This window comes from Bufo gargarizans, chromosome 2 (assembly GCF_014858855.1).
Source record: "Bufo gargarizans isolate SCDJY-AF-19 chromosome 2, ASM1485885v1, whole genome shotgun sequence".
In the NCBI taxonomy this organism is placed as follows: domain Eukaryota; kingdom Metazoa; phylum Chordata; class Amphibia; order Anura; family Bufonidae; genus Bufo; species Bufo gargarizans.
The window spans coordinates 551,155,034-551,178,512 of record NC_058081.1 but is presented as its reverse complement, the minus strand read 5'-3'; the positions used below and the strand labels follow the sequence as shown (position 1 = coordinate 551,178,512).

Here is a 23,479-nt window from a genome sequence, read left to right as displayed (position 1 = left end):
ATACACACTTTACACTTGTTGAATCGCATACATTACACACCCCTATAAAAATATCTCAGTCATATCAAAGACAATATTCAGCTGAGGAGGCATATCACTGCCTCTGATACGGCCAACAAGGGAGCAATGAATGCCACATTACAATTATTATCTTTCTCCTCCTTATCATCCAGTGATGACCCTAAAGATGGAGCCTGAGGACAACAGCTGAGGCTGATGACATTGGCAATTGTAGATGTTGGTGACAGAAATGTAAATGATAGGATTAATTTGGCTTTTTTTGCATCTATACTGTTAACACAGATCTCCTCATGGACATCTTACCTACAATAGTGAAACTGACCTATACTTCATAACCTTCTTTGCCCCACTTTTTAGATCCTCCTGGTACCTCTCCTGCAGCCTGCCGAAAGAGCATGTTCCCTATATCTTTACCACAAATAATGTCAGCTGTCCCAGCTAATAAGATAATAAGAGCTGAATACAGAAGCTAAGATGATTTATAAGAGAGCAGCTTGAAGAGCAGGAGGATCTATAGCCTAAAGCATGCCCAGCTTACTGCATGCTTGTAAATCATATTTGAAATTGGAAGCATGTTATGAAAAGTATTGCTACTCTTATTAAATCCCCCAGTCAGATGCATTCTCTTTTATTGTTCTTGCTATTTTTGACACATCAGTGTGTTAATAAATGTGATATTATTGCACCTCCACACATTCAAATGCACAGGTTATGGAATGCTGCTTAAATCAGTGGAATTGATGAGTGTGTCTAGAATCACTTTTTTGGTCAAGGCTCTTCTCAAGTGCACCTTGTCATCCTCGACAATAATATCATCATGGCGGTGTAGAGCAAAATGTTCACCATCAATCAAAATGCCGGAATTCAGTAATAGGTTACGGATCTGTAAATTCGAAACAGTAATCAGCCACCTGGGGAAAACAGATGGAGAAATTAACCAGAACCAGTAGATTGAGCTGGAAGAACCAGTTAGAACACTATAAAAGGAATAAGTCAAATATTCTAAGGTCACATTCACACAACCGCTTGACCGTGCCCGTGTTGGGGACCGCCGTGTGCACTCTGCGTCGTGGTGCAGACCCATTGACGTCAATGGGTCAGCAATCTGCAAGAGGTGGCAAAAGATAGGACATGTTCTATCTTTTGTGGTGTGTATCTGTGAAATGCCGACCATGGACATTTAACCCCTCAGATGCCATGGTCAAATGTGTCCATGGCGTCTAAAAAGGCTAAAACCTGAAAGTGTGCGCCTCCGGGGCAGGAACGCTTTCCCTTGGCAGAGATCGTAATGATCCTGAGCCTGTACTAGGCATTAATATTGCATATTAAATTACAAGGCCAGCAGGTGGCAGTGGTGAATTGTAATATAGCTATTTCTGCATAGAATATTAGAGCAAATCCCATTATTCTATAAAAATTGAAATCTTATGATTGCAAGTTGAGGTCCACTTGGGGGCTTAAAAAAAGTAAAAAGTTTTGAATAATATAAAAAAAAAATGAAAATATAAAAATTTTCATCACTTCCTTTCCCCAAAATCAAAATCAATAAACAATAAAAAAAAACATCATGGGTATCGCCACATGTCAAAACGCCTGTACTATTAAAATATGGGGAAAAAAACATATCCCATACAGGGAATGGCATAAAAAAAAAAAAAAAAATTGCAGATTTGCCATTTTTTGTCAAGTTACTTCCCAAAATTGAATAAAAAGTAATCAAAAAGTGATGCACACCCCAAAATGGTACACTACAGATCATCCTGCAAAAAATGAGCCTCACACACCTCTGTAGACATAACTATAAAAAAGTTATTGGGGTCAGAATATAGTGATGACAAGAAAAAATACAGTATAAGTTTAAATTTTTTTGTGAATGCCATAAAAAACTAAACCCATAAAATGATGGCGGAACTGCATATTTTTTCCAATTCCAAACCATTTGGAATTTTTTTTCCAGCTTCCCTCTACATTATATAACATATTAAGTGGTGCCATTAGAAAGTACAACTTATCCCGCAAAAACAATTCCTTATATGGCTATGTGAACTGAGAATAAAAAAAGTTATGGCTCTGGGAAGGCAGAGAGCGAAAAAATTAAAATGCTAAAATGGAAAATGAGAGAAATGGAGAGAATGAAGAGACTTGTCAATTTGTTATTATTAGCAAGCAATAAGAAAACAGCCTCCAGCATCCAGGCTGTAGTAAAATCCATCCACGTATATTAATAGCTTTAAAAATCTATATGGGACCGATTTGTGATTCTTATCTGCCATATGGATTCTCTAAAGCTATTAATATACATGGATGGATTTTACTACTGCCTGGATGCTGGAAGTTGTTTTTCTTTTGTAATTTAACCTTGGTCTGGGAGTTCCTTGCATGGGCGCAATACAAGCTCGGGTGAGCTGAAGTTTCTGCTTTTGTGTGTTTTATATTAGGAAGCAATAGTCACTTATTGTACTGTAAATAAAGGACATCAATAAGGGCTTACATTGTCATATTATGGATCTGTGTTGGACGCAATCATAATAGCGCACCCTTAGTAATCTATGGGCTCATAATTTACCTCGGCAAGCATACAGTTTCCTAGGAAATTATGGCATTCATTTTTATTCTTCACTACAAGACTTACCTATAGGGGAGAATACAGTTCTGCACAGTGACACCATACATCCATAGTGCTGAGCTGTCCCATACTCTACTGACAACTCATATGCCACTGTTGTGAAGCCTATATTATACTAGCATTTATCTAGGAAGGTGAGATTGGAAACTGTCTAGAACAGGGATGCCCAAGCTTCGGTCCTCCAGCTTTTGCAAAACTACAACTCCCAGTATGCCTGGGCAGCCTACAGCTATTAGGGCATGCTGAGAGTTGTAGTTTTGCAACAGCTGGAGGGCCGCAGCTTGAGAATCCCTGGTCTAGAACTGTTTGAGCTGAACCTGGACTCCTATTGACAAGGATAAATAATTATGATGTCTTTCAAGGGTATTTCCTCAGATCTCCATGCTTTTCTATCAATACGTATGCACTAGCACAGCTCATATGACTACCACTTATGTGCTGATTTGGTTGCACTTTCTGGCCCAGATGTTACATCTCTGCTATCTCCAATATCAGCTATATTTGTCTTCTTCTCCTGCTCTATGAAAGTCAACATGAACAAAACGGAAATCTTTTTATTTCCCTCATGTCACTCAACCTCTGAATTAGACCTATCAATCACAGTTATTGACTCCACACTTTCTAGAGTCTGACATGTCTGCTGTCTCAAGCTAGCCTCTGACCCTTTAAATTGTACATCCAAGCCCTTACCAGCCTCCAACTCTCGAATGTGCTCTTTACTCAACTCTGTGTCAAAACAAAAATGCTAGTGCATGCTCTCATGATCCTTCACCTAGACTACTGCAACACCCAACTCTCTAGCCACTTTTTGGCTCCTCCAATATATCATAAACTCTGCTGCCCAGTTAATCTACTCCCTTCACCTGCCTCTCCACTCTACCTATTCCTTCAATGACTACCCATTGACCAGTGAATTTGAATGGTAACAACATACAAGGCCATCCACCACCATCTGTACCTTGTTTACATCTCTGACCTAATCTCTTGAAGTTGTCTGCTCCTCACACAATCATTTCTAAGATTTCTCCTGTACACCCCCCCCCCCCTTTATACTCTGGAACTCACTACCCCAGCACATCAGACTATCCCCTTCCATCCAACTTTTCAAAAGCAACCTGAAAAGCCCCCACTTGAAGAAAGCCTACAATATCCCAGCTGCCACTACACTGCCATGTGAGCAGCTTTTATCTACTGTTTCCTTCACCCTTCCTTTGCTCATTTTAAGGTTCTTCTCTTCCTTTGCACCCATCTGCCACTTTTTGTCTATACTGTTAAATTCTTATTGTATTTGTTTTTTTATTACTGTGTAATATGATGAATAACCTTTATATATATATATATGTATATATATATATATATATATATATATATATACACTCACCTAAAGAATTATTAGGAACACCTGTTCTATTTCTCATTAATGCGATTATCTAGTCAACCAATCACATGGCAGTTGCTTCAATGCATGTAGGGTTGTGGTCCTGGTCAAGACAATCTCCTGAACTCCAAACTGAATGTCAAAATGGGAAAGAAAGGTGGGCTACAACAGCAGAAGACCCCACCGGTTACCACTCATCTCCACTACAAATAGGAAAAAGAGGCTACAATTTGCACAAGCTCACCAAAATTGGACTGTTGAAGACTGGAAAAATGTTGCCTGGTCTGATGAGTCTCGATTTCTGTTGAGACATTCACTGGATGGACAAGTGGCCGACCTGGATGGACATGTGTCTTTTTTCGGCCTTATGTACTATGTTACTTATGTACTATGTTAAATGGTAGAGTCCGAATTTGGCGTAAACAGAATGAGAACATGTATCCATCATGCCTTGTTACCACTGTGCCGGCTGGTGGTGGTGGTGTAATGGTGTGGGGGATGGTTTCTGGGCACACTTTAGGCCCCTTAGTGCCAATTGTCCATTGTTTAAATGCCACGGGCTACCTGAGCATTGTTTCTGACCATGTCCATCCCTTCATGACCACCATGTACCCATCCTCTGATGGCTACTTCCAGCAGGATAATGCACCATGTCACAAAGCTCGAATCATTTCAAATTAGTTTCTTGGACATGACAATGAGTTCACTGTACTAAAATGGCCCCCACAGTCACCAGATCTCAACCCAATAGAGCATCTTTGGGATGTGGTGGAACGGGAGCTTCGTGCCCTGGATGTGCATCTCTCAAATCTCCATCAACTGCAAGATGCTATCCTATCAATATGGGCCAACATTTCTAAAGAATGCTATCAGCACCTTATTGAATCAATGCCACGTAGAATTAAGGCAGTTCTGAAGGCAAAAGGGGGTCCAACCCCTTATTAGTATGGTGTTCCTAATAATTCTTTAGGTGAGTGTATACACACACACACACTAAATTAAGCCCTTTAGCACCGCAACCAAGGTTTAATAGTGGCAGACACTCAGAGGTAATGTGTGCGATGGGCGATAACCAATTGCAGACATTTAAGGCCTTGCATCTGAGAGCAGAACATCTGGGAGCGTTGCACTCCCGGGGCTAGAATGGCCCCTGGTTGCTGTTCATTCTGTGTGGCAGACTCGGTCCATCTGAAGGATATGAGGTGTGCCACAACTATGTTTCTATGGAGGCGCTGCCTGTGATAGGGCTCCATAGGATCATAGTGGATTTCTCATAGACTTAAATACTAATGCATTTGAGTTTATGAGAGAAGTGATCTAATGATCACATGTTTAAGTTCCCCAGGAAGTGCAAAAAAAAAAAGCCTTACCCATAATAAAAAAATAAGCAATAGAAAATAAACATAATCGTCATCAATGCATCCCAAAATGCACACATTATTAACATATAAAAATATTTATTTATCCCCTAAAAAATTTGCCACTTTTCCGTTGTTTCCCCTCATTAAATTTATTTTTTTATAAGTGATTAGAAAGTCATATCCCAAAATGGTATTACTAAAAACTACAAATGACTACGCAAAAAAATTATCCCTCACACAGTTTTGCAGACATAAATATAAAAAAGTTATGGGGGTCAGAACATAGCAGTGAAAAAAAAAATGTTTCCAAAGTTAAGTATTAAAACACAAGAAAAAATTTCCAAATGAGGTAATTGATTTGATCTTACTGACCAAGAGAATAAAGGACACAGATCATTTTTACCGCATAAGGAACACCGTAAAAACAGAACCCATAAAACAGTGGTGGAATTGCATTATTTTATTAATTCCACGCCATATAGGATTTTTTTTCCAGATTCCCATTATGTTGTATTCACCAGTACATGGTGCCATTACAAAGTACAACTTGTCCCGCAAGTACGGCTATATAAATGGAAAAATAAAACAGTTATGGCTCTGGGAAGGGTGGGAGTGAAAAATGCAAAAAGGGAAAATGGCTCGGTCCTGAAAGGGTTCATGGAGCTTTAAAAGACAAAAATAACAATTATAATAATAATTACTGGTAAATGGATTTTCTGACCAAACAAGTAATAGAAGTCAAAACTGTGTTAGACCCTGAGAGCTCAATCACATTCCTTATGTATTATATAGCATTCATTATAAAGTATAGGCAGAAAAAAGGCCACCTATGTACTCCACAGCGTTGGGCTACCACAACGTACATCAGAAGGCAGGAAATTAAAGACACACAATAGCTAACACATGACAGCTACATATTCTAACCTCGGAGGTGCTAGCATCAAATATGTCTGGAAATGAGCAAAGTTTCACCCTGAGTACAGTAAAAAATGACTTCCAAGTTTAAAGGGACTCTGTCACCAGTTTCTAACCCCCCCTTTTAAAACTATTGTTCTCTCCATGGTGCCCTTGTCATTACAAAGCTGTTGTTATAAGATAAATCCGCCGTGTAGTTTTGATAAAAATCGCTTTTATCTAACCTGTCAATCCTCTGGATAAGGTGCCCAGGGCGTTTCTGAAGGTCTGAATCTGCCGCTTTTCGCCGCCGCCGTTGGTGCCCAGCTCCTCCCATGATCCTTTCAGCGCCACCTCGATGTAATGAAATCCGCCTCCGGCTCTCCTCAGTGCCCCCTCCTCCTTTTCAAAGATCTCGCGCGTGCGCACAGGCCTGTGCCTGATGCGCCCGTGCGGACTTTTAGATTCTGCCTCGTGGAGCGAAGTGCGCATTCGCGCTCGTTCGCGCATATTCGCGCGCGTTCGCGCATTCGCGTGCGTTCGCGCATGTTCGCGCGCGTGCGCGCGCATGCTCACTTCGCTCAACGAGGCAGAATCTAAAAGTCCGCACGGGCGCATCAGGCACAGGCCTGTGCGCACGCGCGAGATCTTTGAAAAGGAGGAGGGGGCACTGAGGAGAGCCGGAGGCGGATTTCATTACATCGAGGTGGCGCTGAAAGGATCATGGGAGGAGCTGGGCACCAACGGCGGCGGCGAAAAGCGGCAGATTCAGACCTTCAGAAACGCCCTGGGCACCTTATCCAGAAGATTGACAGGTTAGATAAAAGCGATTTTTATCAAAACTACACGGCGGATTTATCTTATAACAACAGCTTTGTAATGACAAGGGCACCATGGAGAGAACAATAGTTTTAAAAGGGGGGGTTAGAAACTGGTGACAGAGTCCCTTTAAGTATAATAACCACCAGGGAAAAGACAATTATATCACCACACAGACAGAGAAGGCTTTTCCAAACTTCATCTATTCTGTATAAAGATCACCAGCCTTGTTCTGAGCCAAACATCTCCAGTCATCACAATTTAATTATTTCTTTCCCTTTTCTGCAGTTTTCTGCACAGGACGGAGAAGCGAAATAAAATTCCCATTAATAACCTATTTAAAATCTCTCATTCCATAGCACAACAGCAAGATGAGGTAATATCAAATTATTGTTTGGTCTCAAGCCACAACATTTTAATTACCAGCCGCATAAAAGGATGCGGTTGAGGCTCTCCTGGTAATAGCTTTAATGCATTTCTCCCCTCGCTAAATTGCTTCTTTTTGAGTTTTATACCTAGTAAACACATATTTAGTGTAATTTTTGTGGTGACCTGTTTTTGTGCCCCGCTGTTCCACAGATGACGTTCATGTTCTTAAACTGGATCTTGTTCACTTGTTTCCTCTCAAAGGCTTTTGGCACAATTTGTTCTATGGCTCTTAAAATATTGCAGTGTCGGAAATCATTTTCTGGCTGGTAGGAGGAAAGAAAGAAACAGAAACACTTATTTAATAGCGATGTGAGAAGAGTCCGCACCGCCGGGGACTTTTTTATTCTCTCAGAGTGGATACTGTATATTAGTTGCAGAAAAAAACCTTGAAAATGTGCGTTAGATGAAAGGTATGTCATAGTACCCTATGTAGGAAGGAATCAAGAAGAATTATATATTTATTTATAACAGCAAATATTTTAAAAGTTATTTCTTATAACAACTTTGAAGATTTCTTGGAGCAACAGGCCACAGCCAGATAAGGTATGTGACAGTAGTAAGCCATGGAGGACAAAGGAAGGGGCAGCCATGGACAGGGGTGCCATTTTGAACTGTCCATGTGGGCTGAAGGGTCCTTCATTCCATGCACCCAGGAATGTAACAATTATGAGGGCCCACAGCGGCAAATACATGAAAGGCCATTACTATATACCTTGTTTGACCCTTTCATGGTCTTAGAGTGCTCAATCCACTGGTTCTACTCCATGCCAGTCTCCTAACTCTCATTCTACTTTGGATGGACCACATGCTATAGAGTAGCTTCTACTTTTCTGGGTATGACTATGCCAGGAATCCTCTCTAGAGTCCTGCTAGCTATACATTTTTTTATTCAACACAGCAGGAGGCAGGGCCCTTGGAAGGCAAGGAATTCAGTGGCTTGCATCTGAAAGTTTTTGTCCCTCTGAGGGATCTTGAATGGTGAAGATAACTGGAATCATGTTTAGGTACATTAAATTTAGAAAAATACACAACACCTGTTAAATCTCAATAATTTATCTCCTAATATTCTCTTCTACTTCGAAATTGTGATATATATTTTATATTATACATTTACATTTTTATTTTAATTATGGGGAAGAGGGGTGATTTGAATTTTTTTATTTTTTTATTTTTTTACTTTTGTTTTTACTTATTTTAAGTAACCCTGCATGGCTATAATAAGCAATCGTTAGATTGCGATTACAATACATTGTAGGAACTACAGCTCTAAGGCTAGGTCTACACGGCGACATTTGTCGCGCGACAATAAGTCGCACGACAGATAGGGCGCAACATTTGTCGCGCAACATTTTGTTGCACCAATGTTGCGCGACAATTTTTATAATGGCAGTCTATGGTGTCGCACTGCAACATGCGACATGCTGCGACTGCGACGCAACATCGCTGAAAAATCTATTGCAGTCGCAGGATGTTGCATGTTGTAGTGCGACATCGTAGACTGCCATTATAAAAATTGCCACGCAACATCAGTGCAACAAAATGTTGCGCGACAAATGTCGTCTTATAGACCTAGCTTAAAAGCCCTGATTTCTTTAGAGAGACCAAGTCGTTCATTGACAACAACCCGATGCTTGGGGGAACCTTCACCACCTGGGAGTGCAGAGCATTATCGCTCATCACAGACATTAGTCCTGGGTGTTTGGTGTTTTAAGGCTTCTTTCACACTTGCATTTTGCCTGATCTGTCATGGATCAGTAAAAACGCTTCTATTTCTGATAATGCAACCATCTGCTTCCATTATGAATGGATCCGGTTGTATTATCTTTAAAATAGCAATGATGGATCTGGCATTACATTATTGAAAGTCAATGGGGAATGGATCTGTTATCTATTGTGTCTGAGAAAACGTATCCGACACCCCTGACTTGCATTGTGTGTCATGGTGGATCCGTTTTTTCTCTGCATCCAATGACTGAAAGAAAACCACTACAATTCCATTCTGTTCAGTTCAGTTTTGTCCCAATTGACAAAGAATGGGGACAAAACGGAAATGTTTTTCTCCGGTATTAAGAGCCTCTGCCGGATCTCAATACAGGAAAAGTCAAACGCAAGTGTGAAAGTAGCCTAACTATTAGATTGGTGGAGGTCCTACCCCTGATATCTCAACTAATCACAAACATGGGAACCCTGTGGAAGCCCCGTGAAGTAATTAGAGCAGCCGGTTGGGCATGCATGCAGCTGCTTTATTAATTTCTGGGAAGTTCCCAATATAGGAAAGTACAGCCCTTGGCTATCTCCAGAACTGCCATGGAAATGAATGGAGCGGCTTCGCACATAGCTGACTGTGCCATTCATTTTGGGGGCCCCCACGGGTACGGTGTCCCCAGTCTTGTGATCGCCAGGGATCTGATCTAATAGTTTACCCCCCTCCTGTGGATAGGGGAGAGCTTTATATAACCGGAATACACCTTTAAGTAGAGTTTTATAGATGTGATCACTCAACAAATGTGAGCAACTGGAGAGACTGCCTGAGCTTCATGGGAAATGTAGTACAATCACAGCATGAAAGTGGCATTCGACTTCTCTCGCTGTAGATAATGTGTTAATGAGGTTTCATATGAAATGAGAAGTGACAAGTAATGATCTCAAACAGTTTTGACTGCCAGCACACATGAGCCAGGCACCAGGGTAAAATGGCAAAAACACGTTTTAAGAATAATAAAAAAAAAAAAAGTGTTTTTGAAGAAATCTCATTTATTCTGGACGTTTAATATCTTCTAATGATTCCAACTTCAAAAAGCTATGTGAAGCGGATGCTGTAAATTAATATCAACCTTATGACCTTGTGTGGATTATCCCCATACACAGCAAAAAAAAAATCTCATTAAAATAATTCCACCAAGTGAATATTTCTCCACCGGTAATTTAGCACTTCTAATACATTTGATCTGCTTGCATTCAGGCTCTGCTTTGCTTCTTTTGTATGGCGTACTTACAAACCTTTTAAACTGTAAGTAACGGAGACACAGATATAGAATGCAGCGTGCTCCACTTATAATAGGCACGGTTTCCATGGTAACACAGTCCTCTTGACTGACAGACTCTGACCATTTAGTTCAGTTTTCCTTTGGGCGCCGCTTTTTTCGCGATATGTTACAGGGTGTGCTGATACAGAAGAAGGGAAAATAACGGCGAACAGAGAAAGTTACATTGTGAGGATGTGAGTCATGCAGAGATTGTGTTTGTAAAAAAAGAGGTTACCTTATATATGTATGTAACACAATGTATATGTGTAGCTATGTATAAATGTAATCGTACCATTATGTAAGCAACGTTATATATGTGCATCATGTAACCCTATGCATTTATTTAACTGTGAGTGAAAATAACTAAAAATATGTATGTAACTCTATGTATGTATGTAACTGCATGTATATAACCCTATATATAAATGTAGCTCCATGCATGTATGTAATGATGGTAACTCCATATATGTATTTAACTATGCGTATGAATGTAACTCGATGTACATTTTGTACAGAGTGAGCGTGGATTCACAAAGAGAATAAGGAAGCCCGATATCAAAGGACAAAGGTGTACAAGAATCATTTTCGACATAGAATCGGAGTGAGAGTCGCACAGCAGTGACGTCAACTTAGCGTCCATCCGGTACCCTAGACAACCAGGTCACGTGGGACGCCACGCACGGCCGAGTACACCACGTGGGACGCTGCAAGTGTACGGCCGCCTGGGAAGCCAGCGCTGCGGACAGGCAGCGAAGAGGGGTAAGACCGGGTTGAGACCGGGTTCGCACTAAAGTATTACAAGTTGCAAGAGACTGTAAGTAAACTGGACTGTCAGTCCCACTGTGAAGTTAGCATTAACAACTGCTATATAACTTTGAATGCTCATATCACCGGACATCGGCACTGGGTGACATCATCACCATTACTGCTCTATCAGAATTGGCCATATTGCCGTTGCTACCATCGATTTGGTCATAGTGCCATTACTATATTATTATTACTGCTCCATCAGGATTTATAGCTATAGGGCTGCTACAACAACAATAGCACTATATAACATTAGGACTCTGATTGGGACATTGCCGGCACTATTACCATACGCACAGTGGATTGGGACATTGCTGCTGCTACATACAGGTCATTGTGCAGGATTGTTGCATACTACGTTTTCCATACCATTGATGTGCTTTTTTATGTATGTTTTATATTCATTTTAAGAGAGTGCTTTTAAAGTATTAAAATTATTATTGTAACATCCATTACAGTGTTTCCCTTCTGAGTGTGCTCCTTCATTCCCTACTTGCATTTTTATTCTTATCTAGGTCCTGAAGGTAGGACCAGAGGGTGAGCACCTTTTCCATACGGAGTGGGGGTGAGCCGCTGTATCCTTTTCTTCTCACTTTTTTGCGACATTTACCTGAGGGGGTAGGTCATGTGATAGTTTTATAGAGCTGCTCATTACGGACGCAGCGATATGTATTATGTCTATTTTTTTATAAAAATCGTTTGATGAAGGGAAAGGGGCTTTTTTTTTTTACAGTCAAGTATTATTTTTGGTTTATTTTTATAAACCATTTCTTTTTTTTTACATTTTATTTTTATCCCAGTACAGGTATGTCAACATTTCGGGGTCTGATCCCTTTTTCAATAGGGCGGATACAACAGGGGCCCGGCTGTCAGGATCAACATGACGTAATAGTACATCAATTTCAAGGCAACTTCAAGGCAAAAAAAATGCTGAACATATCTTGTGGAGCCAGTGATTTGTATGATAAATGTAACACCGAGCATTTACTGTCTGCTTTGCTGTCAGTGTCATCTGAATGAATTGACACCTTGTATATGTCAAGTTTTATGTGACGTTTGGTTTTCTATTTATATTGGTACACTGCAAATGAGGCTGCCTAACATCTGAGCTGCTGCTGCTGCTTACTGTACAATAAAGTGGCATAAGTGACAGCCATTCACAGTCTCTCTTCATGATGCCAATACCCATTGTGCAGTTTCCACATGTAAAGCAAGTGTAAGAATTGCTAATGTTTCCTGCTGTCTATTTCATTTCTCATTTTAGGGTACAACTGAGCAAATGTCAATGGGCTTAGAAGGTGGCAATCTTGCTATTGACCAGTGGACACTTTTGAGGTTGTAGAAGCTTGAAGAGGGGCTATCCCTCTGTTTAAAGAGTAACTAAACTTTTGAATACATGTCCCTAATGCCCTAAATAACAGTTTTTGTAATATATTTTATGAGGGGTTCTCCAAGAGTATAAAATGTCCCCTCATGTGCTGGGCACCCCTTATGGAATACAGGGAGTGCAGAATTATTAGGCAAGTTGTATTTTTGAGGATTCATTTTATTATTGAACAACAACCATGTTCTCAATGAACCCAAAAAACTCATTAATATCAAAGCTGAATATTTTTGGAAGTAGTTTTTAGTTTGTTTTTAGTTTTAGCTATTTTAGGGGGATATCTGTGTGTGCAGGTGACTATTACTGTGCATAATTATTAGGCAACTTAACAAAAAACAAATATATATCCATTTCAATTATTTATTTTTACCAGTGAAACCAATATAACATCTCAACATTCACAAATATACATTTCTGACATTCAAAAACAAAACAAAAACAAATCAGTGACCAATATAGCCACCTTTCTTTGCAAGGACACTCAAAAGCCTGCCATCCATGGATTCTGTCAGTGTTTTGATCTGTTCACCATCAACATTGCGTGCAGCAGCAACCACAGCCTCCCAGACACTGTTCAGAGAGGTGTACTGTTTTCCCTCCTTGTAAATCTCACATTAGATGATGGACCACAGGTTCTCAATGGGGTTCACATCAGGTGAACAAGGAGGCCATGTCATTAGATTTTCTTCTTTTATACCCTTTCTTGCCAGCCACGCTGTGGAGTACTTGGACACGTGTGATGGAGCATTGTCCTGCATGAAAATCATGTTTTTCTTACCTTGCAGACTTCTTCCTGTACCACTGCTTGAAGAAGGTGTCTTCCAGAAACTGGCAGTAGGACTGGGAGTTGAGCTTGTCTCCATCCTCAACCCAAAAAGGCCCCACAAGCTCATCTTTGATGATACCAGCCCAAACCAGTACTCCACCTCCACCTTGCTGGCGTCTGAGTCAGACTGGAGCTCTCTGCCCTTTACCAATCCAGCCATCTGGCCCATCAAGACTCACTCTCATTTTATCAGTCCATAAAACCTTAGAAAAATCAGTCTTGAGATATTTCTTGGCCCAGTCTTGATGTTTCAGCTTGTGTGTCTTGTTCAGTGGTGGTCGTCTTTCAGCCTTTCTTACCTTGGCCATGTCTCTGAGTATTGCACACCTTGTGCTTTTGGGCACTCCAGTGATGTTGCAGCTCTGAAATATGGCCAAACTGGTGGCAAGTGGCATCTTGGCAGCTGCACGCTTGACTTTTCTCAGTTCATGGGCAGTTATTTTGCGCCTTGGTTTTTCCACACGCTTCTTGCGACCCTGTTGACTATTTTGAATGAAACGCTTGATTGTTCGATGATCACGCTTCAGAAGCTTTGCAATTTTAAGAGTGCTGCATCCCTCTGCAAGATATCTCACTATTTTTGACTTTTCTGAGCCTGTCAAGTCCTTCTTTTGACCCATTTTGCCAAAGGAAAGGAAGTTGCCTAATAATTATGCATACCTGATATAGGGTGTTGATGTCATTAGACCACACCCCTTCTCATTACAGAGATGCACATCACCTAATATGCTTAATTGGTAGTAGGCTTTCGAGCCTATACAGCTTGGAGTAAGACAACATGCATAAAGAGGATGATGTGGTCAAAATACTCATTTGCCTAATAATTCTGCACGTAGTGTATACTTACCCCAGTCCCCGCTCCCGGCGCTGCTCCTGTCCCTGGACCACCACTGCCTCTGGTGTCGGGGAGGAGAGCAGCCAATTGCAGGCGGGAACGGGGATGAGCCTCCCTAGCATTGTCTGTGATGGTAGGGAGGCTCGTCCCCATCCCTGCCATTGGCTGCTCCCCCTCGACACTGGATGTTTTTATCCGTGTGCAGGGAAAAGCAGCAGCGGTGGTGCAGGGAGCAGGAGCGGCACCAGGAGTGGGGACCGGGGTAGGTATATTCCATGTGGGGTGCCCAGAACATGAGGGGCCATTTTATACTCTTAGAGAACCCCATTAATGTATTTTTAATAGACTCCCCCTCCCCCAAAGTGCACCTTTCCCTTTAAATTTACTTTTCTGTACACCGCTGACTTCTCAGCGGTGTACTGAGTAGTCACTTTATTAATGGGACCACAGCGCAGGGACTACGGACAGGAGCATGTATTGCACATGGGTACCCTGTAGCAATGTGCTATTCCAGGATTAGCTGAGTGGAGTGAGCTCCTGCACGTGCCTGCTTCACTAAGCTAAAAGTCCTGCATGTTAGCATCTGAGGTAAAAAATGAAGGCTTACAGAAGTTAATTGGTGAAAAAAAAATTACCTTATTCATTTGAGTGCGAAGAGGCTGCCACTGCCATCTTGATTGAAGTTCCCGCACAAAATCTCATGTATTGCTGATGATGTCATTGGGGTGGCCAGAGCGGGATCTTCAATCAAGATGGGTGTGGCGGCCTCTTGGCTCTCAAACGGATGAGGTGAGTATGTTTTTTTACGCCATTTCAGGGAAAAAATGATTTTTACCATTTTGTGACTCAGTATTGTGAAATAATGCGGAATGGTAAGGAAGGACAAATCTGTAAGTCACATAGGAGCAGTCCACTATTTTTTGCTAGCTTTTCAAATAATGGACTACAAGACATAGGGGACAAGTGGAAAGGAGTATTAATGTAGGAGTTTAAAAAAAATGTAAAGTTTGTTACATAATTAATACGGTTGAAAAAAGACATAAGTCCATCAAGTTCCACCAAGGGATAGGTAGGGACGTGAATCCCAGAAAGGAAGTGAGACTCAGATTTCTAAACATTTTCATAAGCATTAATGTAATTTACTTTCAAAAATTAATCTAAACCCTTTTTAAAACTATCAATCGTCCATGTTGTGACCACTTGCGGAGTTAGTCTATTCCACAGATTGACAGATCTTACAGTAAAGAAAGTTTGACGCTTCTGGTGACTGAACTTTTTTTTTCTCTAGTTGAGTAGAGGCAGTGCACCCTTGTCTTTTGAGGGCATTTTACATGGAACTTTTCACGATATTATTTGTATGGCCCATTTGTATATTTGTATAGGTTAATTATGTCCCCCTTTAGATGTCTCTTCTCATGACTAAATACATTTTATTATTTTAATCTTAAGACACTCCATGCCCCTAATCAGTTTGGTCGCTCTCCTCTGCACTTTTCAAGCTCCAGAGCATCCTTTCTCAGGACTGGTGGCCAGAACTGTACTGCATTTTCCAGATAAGTCTGCACCAAAGCTTTGTAAATTGCATCCCTGTATGGTGAGTCCATGCCTCGCTTAATCCATGACAATATCCTGATAGGCATAGAAGCAGCTTATTGACATTGCATTCTGCTATTTAATCTATGAGCTACAAGGACACTCAAATCATTCTCAATAAGTGACTCTCCCAGTGTTACATCCCCTAGGACATATGTCGCACAGAGATTATTGCTACTAAGATGCATAACTTTACATTTATCCACATTGAACCTTATTTGCCAAGTTGATGCCCAATCACTCAGAGTCTCCAAGTCAGCTTGTAGTTTTTGGACATCTTCCTTAGACAGCACAGTACTACATAGCTTGGTGTCATCTGCAAATAGAAATTGTGCCATGAATTCCATCCTCAATATCATTAATAAATAAATAAAATAATAGTTGACCCAGCGCTGAACCTTGGGGTACATCACTTATCGGGACCATTCTGAATAAGAATTATTGACCACAAGTCTCTGGACATGGTCCTTAAACCAGTTTCAATCAAATTGCAAACTATACTATCTAAGCCTATAGATCTTATTTTTCCTATTAAACATCTATGAGGGACAGTATCAAAAGCCTATGCAAAATCAAGCAACACTACATACACAGCTGCCCCTCTGTCCAGGCTTCTACTCACCTCCTCATAAAAACAAATCAGGTTAGTAAGACAACATCTGTCCTTGATAAACCCATGCTGGCTATCGCTTCTAATATTATTTACAGTCACATATTCCTGTATATAGTCCTTCAAACATTTTTCCCCGCAACAGAAGTTAAACTAACTAGTCTATAATTACCTGTTCAGGACCTAGATCCTTTTTTGAATATGGGCACCCATTTTCCACAGAGACACATAAGCTGAATAAGAACTGTGTACACAAAACAGTAGACAATATGTAATTCAAGACAATTTACAAAGCTGCCTAAAGGTGTTGGTCAGTTTCTAGTTACTGTTGACCAACGTGTGTATATCGCACTTACTAATATGGTCTTTGTTGAAATTTTGTGTCATTTTCTATATTTTATTAGGTTTACCCCCTTGTTTGCCAAATCTTTTTTGTTGTCCACAAAGATGTCTTGTCCACAAAATGGCTGCTGATGGAGAGTCATGTGACCAGGCAAATCAACTCCACATGATGTCTCCTCCATGCAAATGCTCTGGGCCTGCCATCTGCATTTTCAGTTATTATTATTATTTATTTTAGAGTGTCATTAATTCCATGGCGCTGTACATCAAGTCGGGTTACACAGAAATAAAAAAACAAAGTAAACAAGAAACTATTAACACACTGGTACAGAGGGGTAGAAGTGCCCTGCCCGAAAGAGCTTACCATCTATAAGGGAAGAGGAGAACACAGTAGGTGAGGGTATAGGCTGCTCTTGTGGCTGTGTGGTGGCAGCATGCTCATTGCAGATGGTATGCTTTCCTGAAAAGGTGGGGTTTTCAGGTTACTCTTGAAGCTTTGGATGTTGGGGGAGAGCTTGTAATGTTGGGGTAGTGATTTCCAGGGTAGGGAGGAGGCACTTGAGAAATCTTGTAGTCGATTGTGTGAAGAATAGATGAGAGGAGAACAGAGGAGGAAGTCCTGTGAGGATTGGAGATTACGCGTGGGGATGTATTGAGAAAGCAGGTCAGAGATGTAAGGAGGGGACAGGTTGTGGATGGCCTTATGTGGAGTTGTAAGTATTTTAAACCAAATTCGCTAGGCAAGGGGAAGCCAATGAAGAGATTGGTGGGGGGGGGGGGGGGTGTAGAGGAGAAACGAGGGGATAGGTGAATTAACCTGGCAGCAGAGTTAAGAATGGAGTAGAGAGGAGAGACAGTGCTTGATGGGAGGCCACACAGGAGGATGTTGCAGTAGTCCAGGTGGGAAATGACTAGAGCATGCACTAGCATTTTAGTTGACCCATGGGTGAGGAAGGTGCGATTACGAGAGATATTCTTAAGTTGGAAACGGCATGTTGAGGTGAGGGTTTGGATGTTTGGCCTAAAGGACAGGGAAGGGGGGGCGTGGCCATGAAGCCGAGCAGTATGGCTGCTTGAATCCAGAGCTCCTGCTCCAGCATAGCGTTTTAGTCTAGCAGAACCCTCAAATCGAGCTACAAACTGTACCTCTCAGTGCCATATGGTACCGGAATCCTCCCCGATGATGACCATAGGAAAGCGCAGCATGAAGAAGCAAGGAAAGCTTGAATTCTTCTTTGGACAAGATCGGGACAAAGATGGTGCCGATGCACGAGTCTCACATGCAGAGTCCTCCCCCAGCCCGACATCTACGGCCAGTGCTGGTTCTCCCCGAGCATCAGAGGATGGAAGCTCACAACAGCAGAGCCCTCGTGGGTCACAGCAGTTTACTGGAACGGGTGAGAGCAGGGAGAATAACAGCAAGGGGGATAAGATGGGGCAAGCTATACCAGCCTCAAGCAATCATGCGGCGCTTCAGTTCCCCAACCACGAGCCCGGCAAAGCAAAGGCCTAGACTTCAAGACCCGGTGTTAGCAAATTTGAATGCGAAAATTACAGTCCACAGATTACAAACACTCTGACCGAAGCGTTTCGCGGCTTCCCAGCGGACGACATACAGCGTCCAGTATTTTGCTTAAAGACATGTTTCTAGCCTTTACTAATTCAGTTACCTCCCATATGTCGCAGCTACTACTGCCCATCCACTCATCTGTTAAGGACTTGGGGAACAGAGTTCAACATGTTGAACATAAAATGGGAGAATTCGCATAATAATCTGATAGACTTGCATGATGCTCAGTTGGAGGAAATCGCATATCTCAGGGCAAAAGTGGCGAACCTAGAAGACCGGTCCCGCAGGAACAACCTGAAGCTGCGTGGAGTGCCGGAATCTGTCCAGGCTGCGGATCTCCAAGATTACATTAAATAGCTGATTAAACTTCTCCTGCCTAACAGCACAGAGCAAGATCTTATTATAGATCGGGCCCATAGAATCGCGAAACCTAAACACTTACACGATGATACGCCAAGGGATGTATTAGCCCGTTTACATTTTTTCCACGCTAAAGAAGAGACCCTGGCGACGGCAAGGAAAATGGACGCTTTACCGGATCCCTATCAACAGGTGAAGCTTTTAGCGGACTTGTCCGTAGCCACCCTCCAACTGCGTTGCATGCTGGCTCCTATCACCATAGCACTGCGGTCACATTTAATCCAATACAGGTGGGGATACCCGGTTAAGCTGCTTATCCAGAAGAATGGAGCCCTCACAGTTATTCGCTCAGTAGAAGAGGGGAAGGCGGTACTTGCCGCATGAAATATCGAAGCGGCCGAAGTCCCTCAAGTAAAAAATCGCCAACACATATCCGATGAGGGTGAGTGGCACCTGGTTGAGAGCAGAAGACAGAAAAAGCATCGGTGAGAGGTTCTTTATATTTCCTGCACTCAGCAGGAGCAGGGACTTGTTCTACCTTGTGTAAGTCTCCCGGTGGTAGGCAGAACTGTTTTTCCCCATATTGATCACAAAGGGTTTGATTTTTAACACTTCTATTCTACTACTGCCCTGACATATGGGCAGTCAGTTTTGGTTTACAATGTTACTGTTTATATGTTATTATTTCTACTTTTTCTATATGTCATGTCAATTTCTCACCATGTCTTCGAGTAATTTGAAGAAATATGCTGTGTGGTTCCCTCCATATTACCTGAGCGACTTTTACATAGCTAACTTAATTCTAGCAAGATGGTGTTAAAGGTAGTTTCACTAAATGTTCGGGGCCTGAATAGCCCATACAAAAGACGGATGATGTGGAGGGAAGAGCTTTCATCCAAATGCAATGTATTTTGTGCGCAAGAGAAACATATTGTTGAAGCAGATGTGGATAGGTTAAAAAAAACTGCTTTCCCGACTTTGATCCACTCCCATGGCCAGTGGAAAAGAAGAGGGGTGCTCTTAGCGATCAAGAATTCAGTGACACACACAGAGATAAAAACAGTGGTAGATGCAGGGTGAAGATATATCATTCACATTTGCTCCATAAATAATATCACATATACACTAGTGGGAGTGTACGCCCCAAATATTAGGCCTATGCAATTTCTAAATAAAGTCCTTAGGAAGAGACAGTCCCTGAAAGAGGGAAGGCTCATTATTTGTGGGGATTTCAACATAGTTCCTAACCCGGTTCAGGACTCCTCTTCCACCGCAAGAATTGGCTCGGCCGTCCTTGCTCAGTCCATAATGGCAAATTCCTTATTTGACGTGTGGAGTATTCACCATGCTTCAGAAAAGGACTTTTCAACTGTTGCATGTATGCTGTACAGACTGTCTTCCTTTGCTTTTTTGTGATTTTCAGAAAAATCTAATAAAAATGATCTGATTAAAAAAAAATAAGAAAAGGACTTTTCTTATTTTTCGCCGGCACACAAATCTTATTCCAGCATTGATTTGATCTTGACGGATAAAGTTTCACTAGCAGCATCTAAATGCTCCTCTATTGGGACAATCACTTGGTAAGATCACGCCCCAGTTTCATTAGAGTTAGCAGAAGAGATTTTCTCCCCGCCAAATCCCTTGTGAAGAGCTAATGAATTCATATTAGCTAATGACAAGCACCGATCAGAGATATCTGCTGCTTTAGTAGAATACTTTAGTTTTAATGCTAATTCTGGACCAAACCCCACTATTGTATGGACAGCCCACAAGGCTTACATTAGGGGTATCCTACTGAAATTAGGACACAGGCACAAAAAGCTAAGGGAAAAACATCAGAATGATCTTATAGCACAAATCCAAGCAGTGGAAACACAAAATAAGCTTTCTCCCTTGGTAGACATATCTGACAAATTCAGATTACTCAGAATTCAACTTAGGGAAAGTTTTCTGCATTCATATGAGCTATCCCTTAAAAGGACCAAAGCCAAATATTACTCTCAGGCCAACAGGGAAGGGAAATTGTTAGCAAATAGAGTGAAAGCAAGGGCCACAAAGTCAAAAATTCCATACCTGTGGGACCCCTCTAAATCATACAAATTATATGACCCAAAGGTTATGGCAAACAGGTTCATGTCTTATTATTCTCAGCTGTATAACTTGAAGGATGAGTCTGGTTTTACCCCTGCTTCCCCGGATGATATTGAGTGCTTTCTGAATTCATTGACAATCCCCGCCTTAGATAAAACCCAAAGAGAATCCGTCTGTGACCCTGTTTCACAGGAAGAGATATCTAATATTATTAAAAGTCTGCCAAATCAGAAAAGCCCCGGCCCTGATGGTCTCCCGAACTCCTATTACAAAATATTCTCTGATACCTTGATCCCCCACTTACATGCAGCCCTGTCTAGTGCCATGACAACAGGGAATATGCCTAAAGAAATACTGGAGGCTGTTATTGTCACTTTGCCTAAACCCGGCAAGGACCCCTCAATTCCATAAAATTTCCGCCCCATTTCTCCACTCAATACAGATTTAAAGATTTATGCAAAGATCCTAGCAGCCTGACTAGCTGACATTATCCCTACCTCAGTGGCGTAGCTATAGGGGTCGCAGCGGTCGCAATTGCGACCGGGCCCCTATGTCAGGGGGGGCCATGGGGCCCCCTCCAGGAAAGACAGATAATAAAGCCCTATCTAACTATACCTGCACGGCCCAGGCTGCGGGCGAATTCACATAGGGGGGGCGGAGCCTGGCAGAGCTGTGCGTGCAGGAAAGGGAGTGGCTGGAAGAGGACGAGTGAGCAGTGAGGTGAGGGCAGTGTATAAGCATATACCTGCATATGTCGCCCTTAGGCTACCATTGTAAAAGAAGAACTGTACAGGAGCAGCACCGTCCACTGCACTATATATTACTGCCCCAAAAAAACACTGCAGCACATCCTGGGGGGAGGACGCAGTGGACGCTCTCATGGCCTCCGCCTGATTTTTGCCCTTTGCAAACACAATGTGAAAGGCGAAAGCAGCCTAATGTGTGGCTGTACTGACTGATGCAGTCAGGCCTCCTGGATTTCGGCCACTGTCCAGGGAGGACAGAGGCATATCTACTGTCTCTGTGTCCTGAGGATGCAGCAGGGACAGCCGAATAGTGAAGCAGAGAGCCATCAGCATCTGTGCACTGCCCAGCAGCAGGGGCCATGGAGTGACGTCACACAGCACAGGCCGGGGATGATCAGGGCTTTTTATTTTATTTCGGGGTAGGGCATATCTCGTAAGGGGGGCAGTGGCATAGGAATCGACATATGGGGCCCTACGCCACTGGGGGCCCAGGCTGCTGGCTGAGGATTTTTTTTTTAAAAGCGGCAGTTCCGATCAGAGCCCCAGCAGTGTAATGCTGGGGCTCCGATCAGTTACCATGGCAGCCAGGAAGCTACTGAAGTCCTGGCTGCCATGGCCAGTTACTCTGCAGCAATATATTAACATGTGCTGTGGCCGCTTGGCGCTCCTCCTTCTTGTAACTCGTCACAGGTCTGTGCGGCGCATTGCTATAAGCATAAGCAATGCGCCGCACAGACCTGTGAATTACAAGAAGAAGGAGAGGCGGGCGGCCACAGAGCATGTAAGTATGCTGCAGAGTAACTGACCATGGCAGAGAGGACTTCAGTAGCGTCCTAGCTGCCATGGTAACCGATCGGAGCCCCAGCATTACACTGCTGGGACTCCGATCGGAACTGCTGCTGCCACCAATGAATGGGGGGGAGGGCGCACTGCCCACCAATGATTTTAATACTGGGGAGGGGGGGGTGCACTGCCCAACAATGATTTTAATACCAGGGAGGGCGCACTGGGGGCTGATGGAGAGGCACTGAGGGCTGATGGAGAGGCATTGGGGGCTGATGGAGAGGCACTGGGGGCTGGTGAGCAGCACTGGGGCTGCTATGAGGCTACTGGGGGCTGCTATGAGGCTACTGGGGGCTGCTATGAGGCATGGGGCTCTTATCTGAGGTCTGATTGGGGGTCATTCATATTGGGGTCTGAGCTGAGGTGTGATTTGAGGTCTTATTGGGGTCTTATTAACATTGGCGATCTTATTAGGGCTGTTAGCTGAGGTCTGATTAACATTGGGGGTCTGAATGCTGGTCTGACCTGAGGTATAATGATTTTTTTTTTTCCGGAGCAGCTTAGAGAAAAAAGGCCTCACAGTCTCCCACACTCCTTCTGCCTGGCCAAGCGAGCCAGCCTTCCTGAGGCCAAGCCAGCCAGCACCCCTGAGTCTTCAGAACTGTAAGTAAATTATATATAAGGGGAGCTTATAATATGAAAGAGATGAATTATGTCAGAGAGGCAGTATCAGCACTAGATATACACATCCTTACTCTCCCTAATACCCAAATTACACAAGAGACATATCCCTACCTTCTTTCTAATATACATACACACCACACGATATGTACTTTCACCTTCTTGTATTACAGACCCCTGTACAATTTAACAATCTTCTTTTAGGGTCCATTCACACATCCGCAACGTGTTTTGCGGATTCGTAAAACACGGACAGCTGCAATGTACGTTCCGCATTTTGCGGACCGCACATTGCAG

At 42.5% G+C, this 23,479-nt stretch overlaps 1 protein-coding gene across 1 annotated transcript in view; it reads right to left on the bottom strand.

Annotated features, from left to right (window-relative positions):
• Positions 1 to 730: 730 nt before the first annotated feature.
• C2H19orf81 (chromosome 2 C19orf81 homolog) overlaps positions 731 to 23,479 on the bottom strand; it is a 59,560-nt gene continuing 36,811 nt past the window's right edge. The window contains exons 5-6 of the mRNA XM_044277518.1: positions 7,652 to 7,791; positions 731 to 932 (exon numbers count right to left, since the gene is read on the bottom strand). Of these exons, the coding sequence (XP_044133453.1) occupies positions 731 to 932; positions 7,652 to 7,791 (342 nt within the window). The remainder of the gene's footprint in view (positions 933 to 7,651; positions 7,792 to 23,479) is intronic.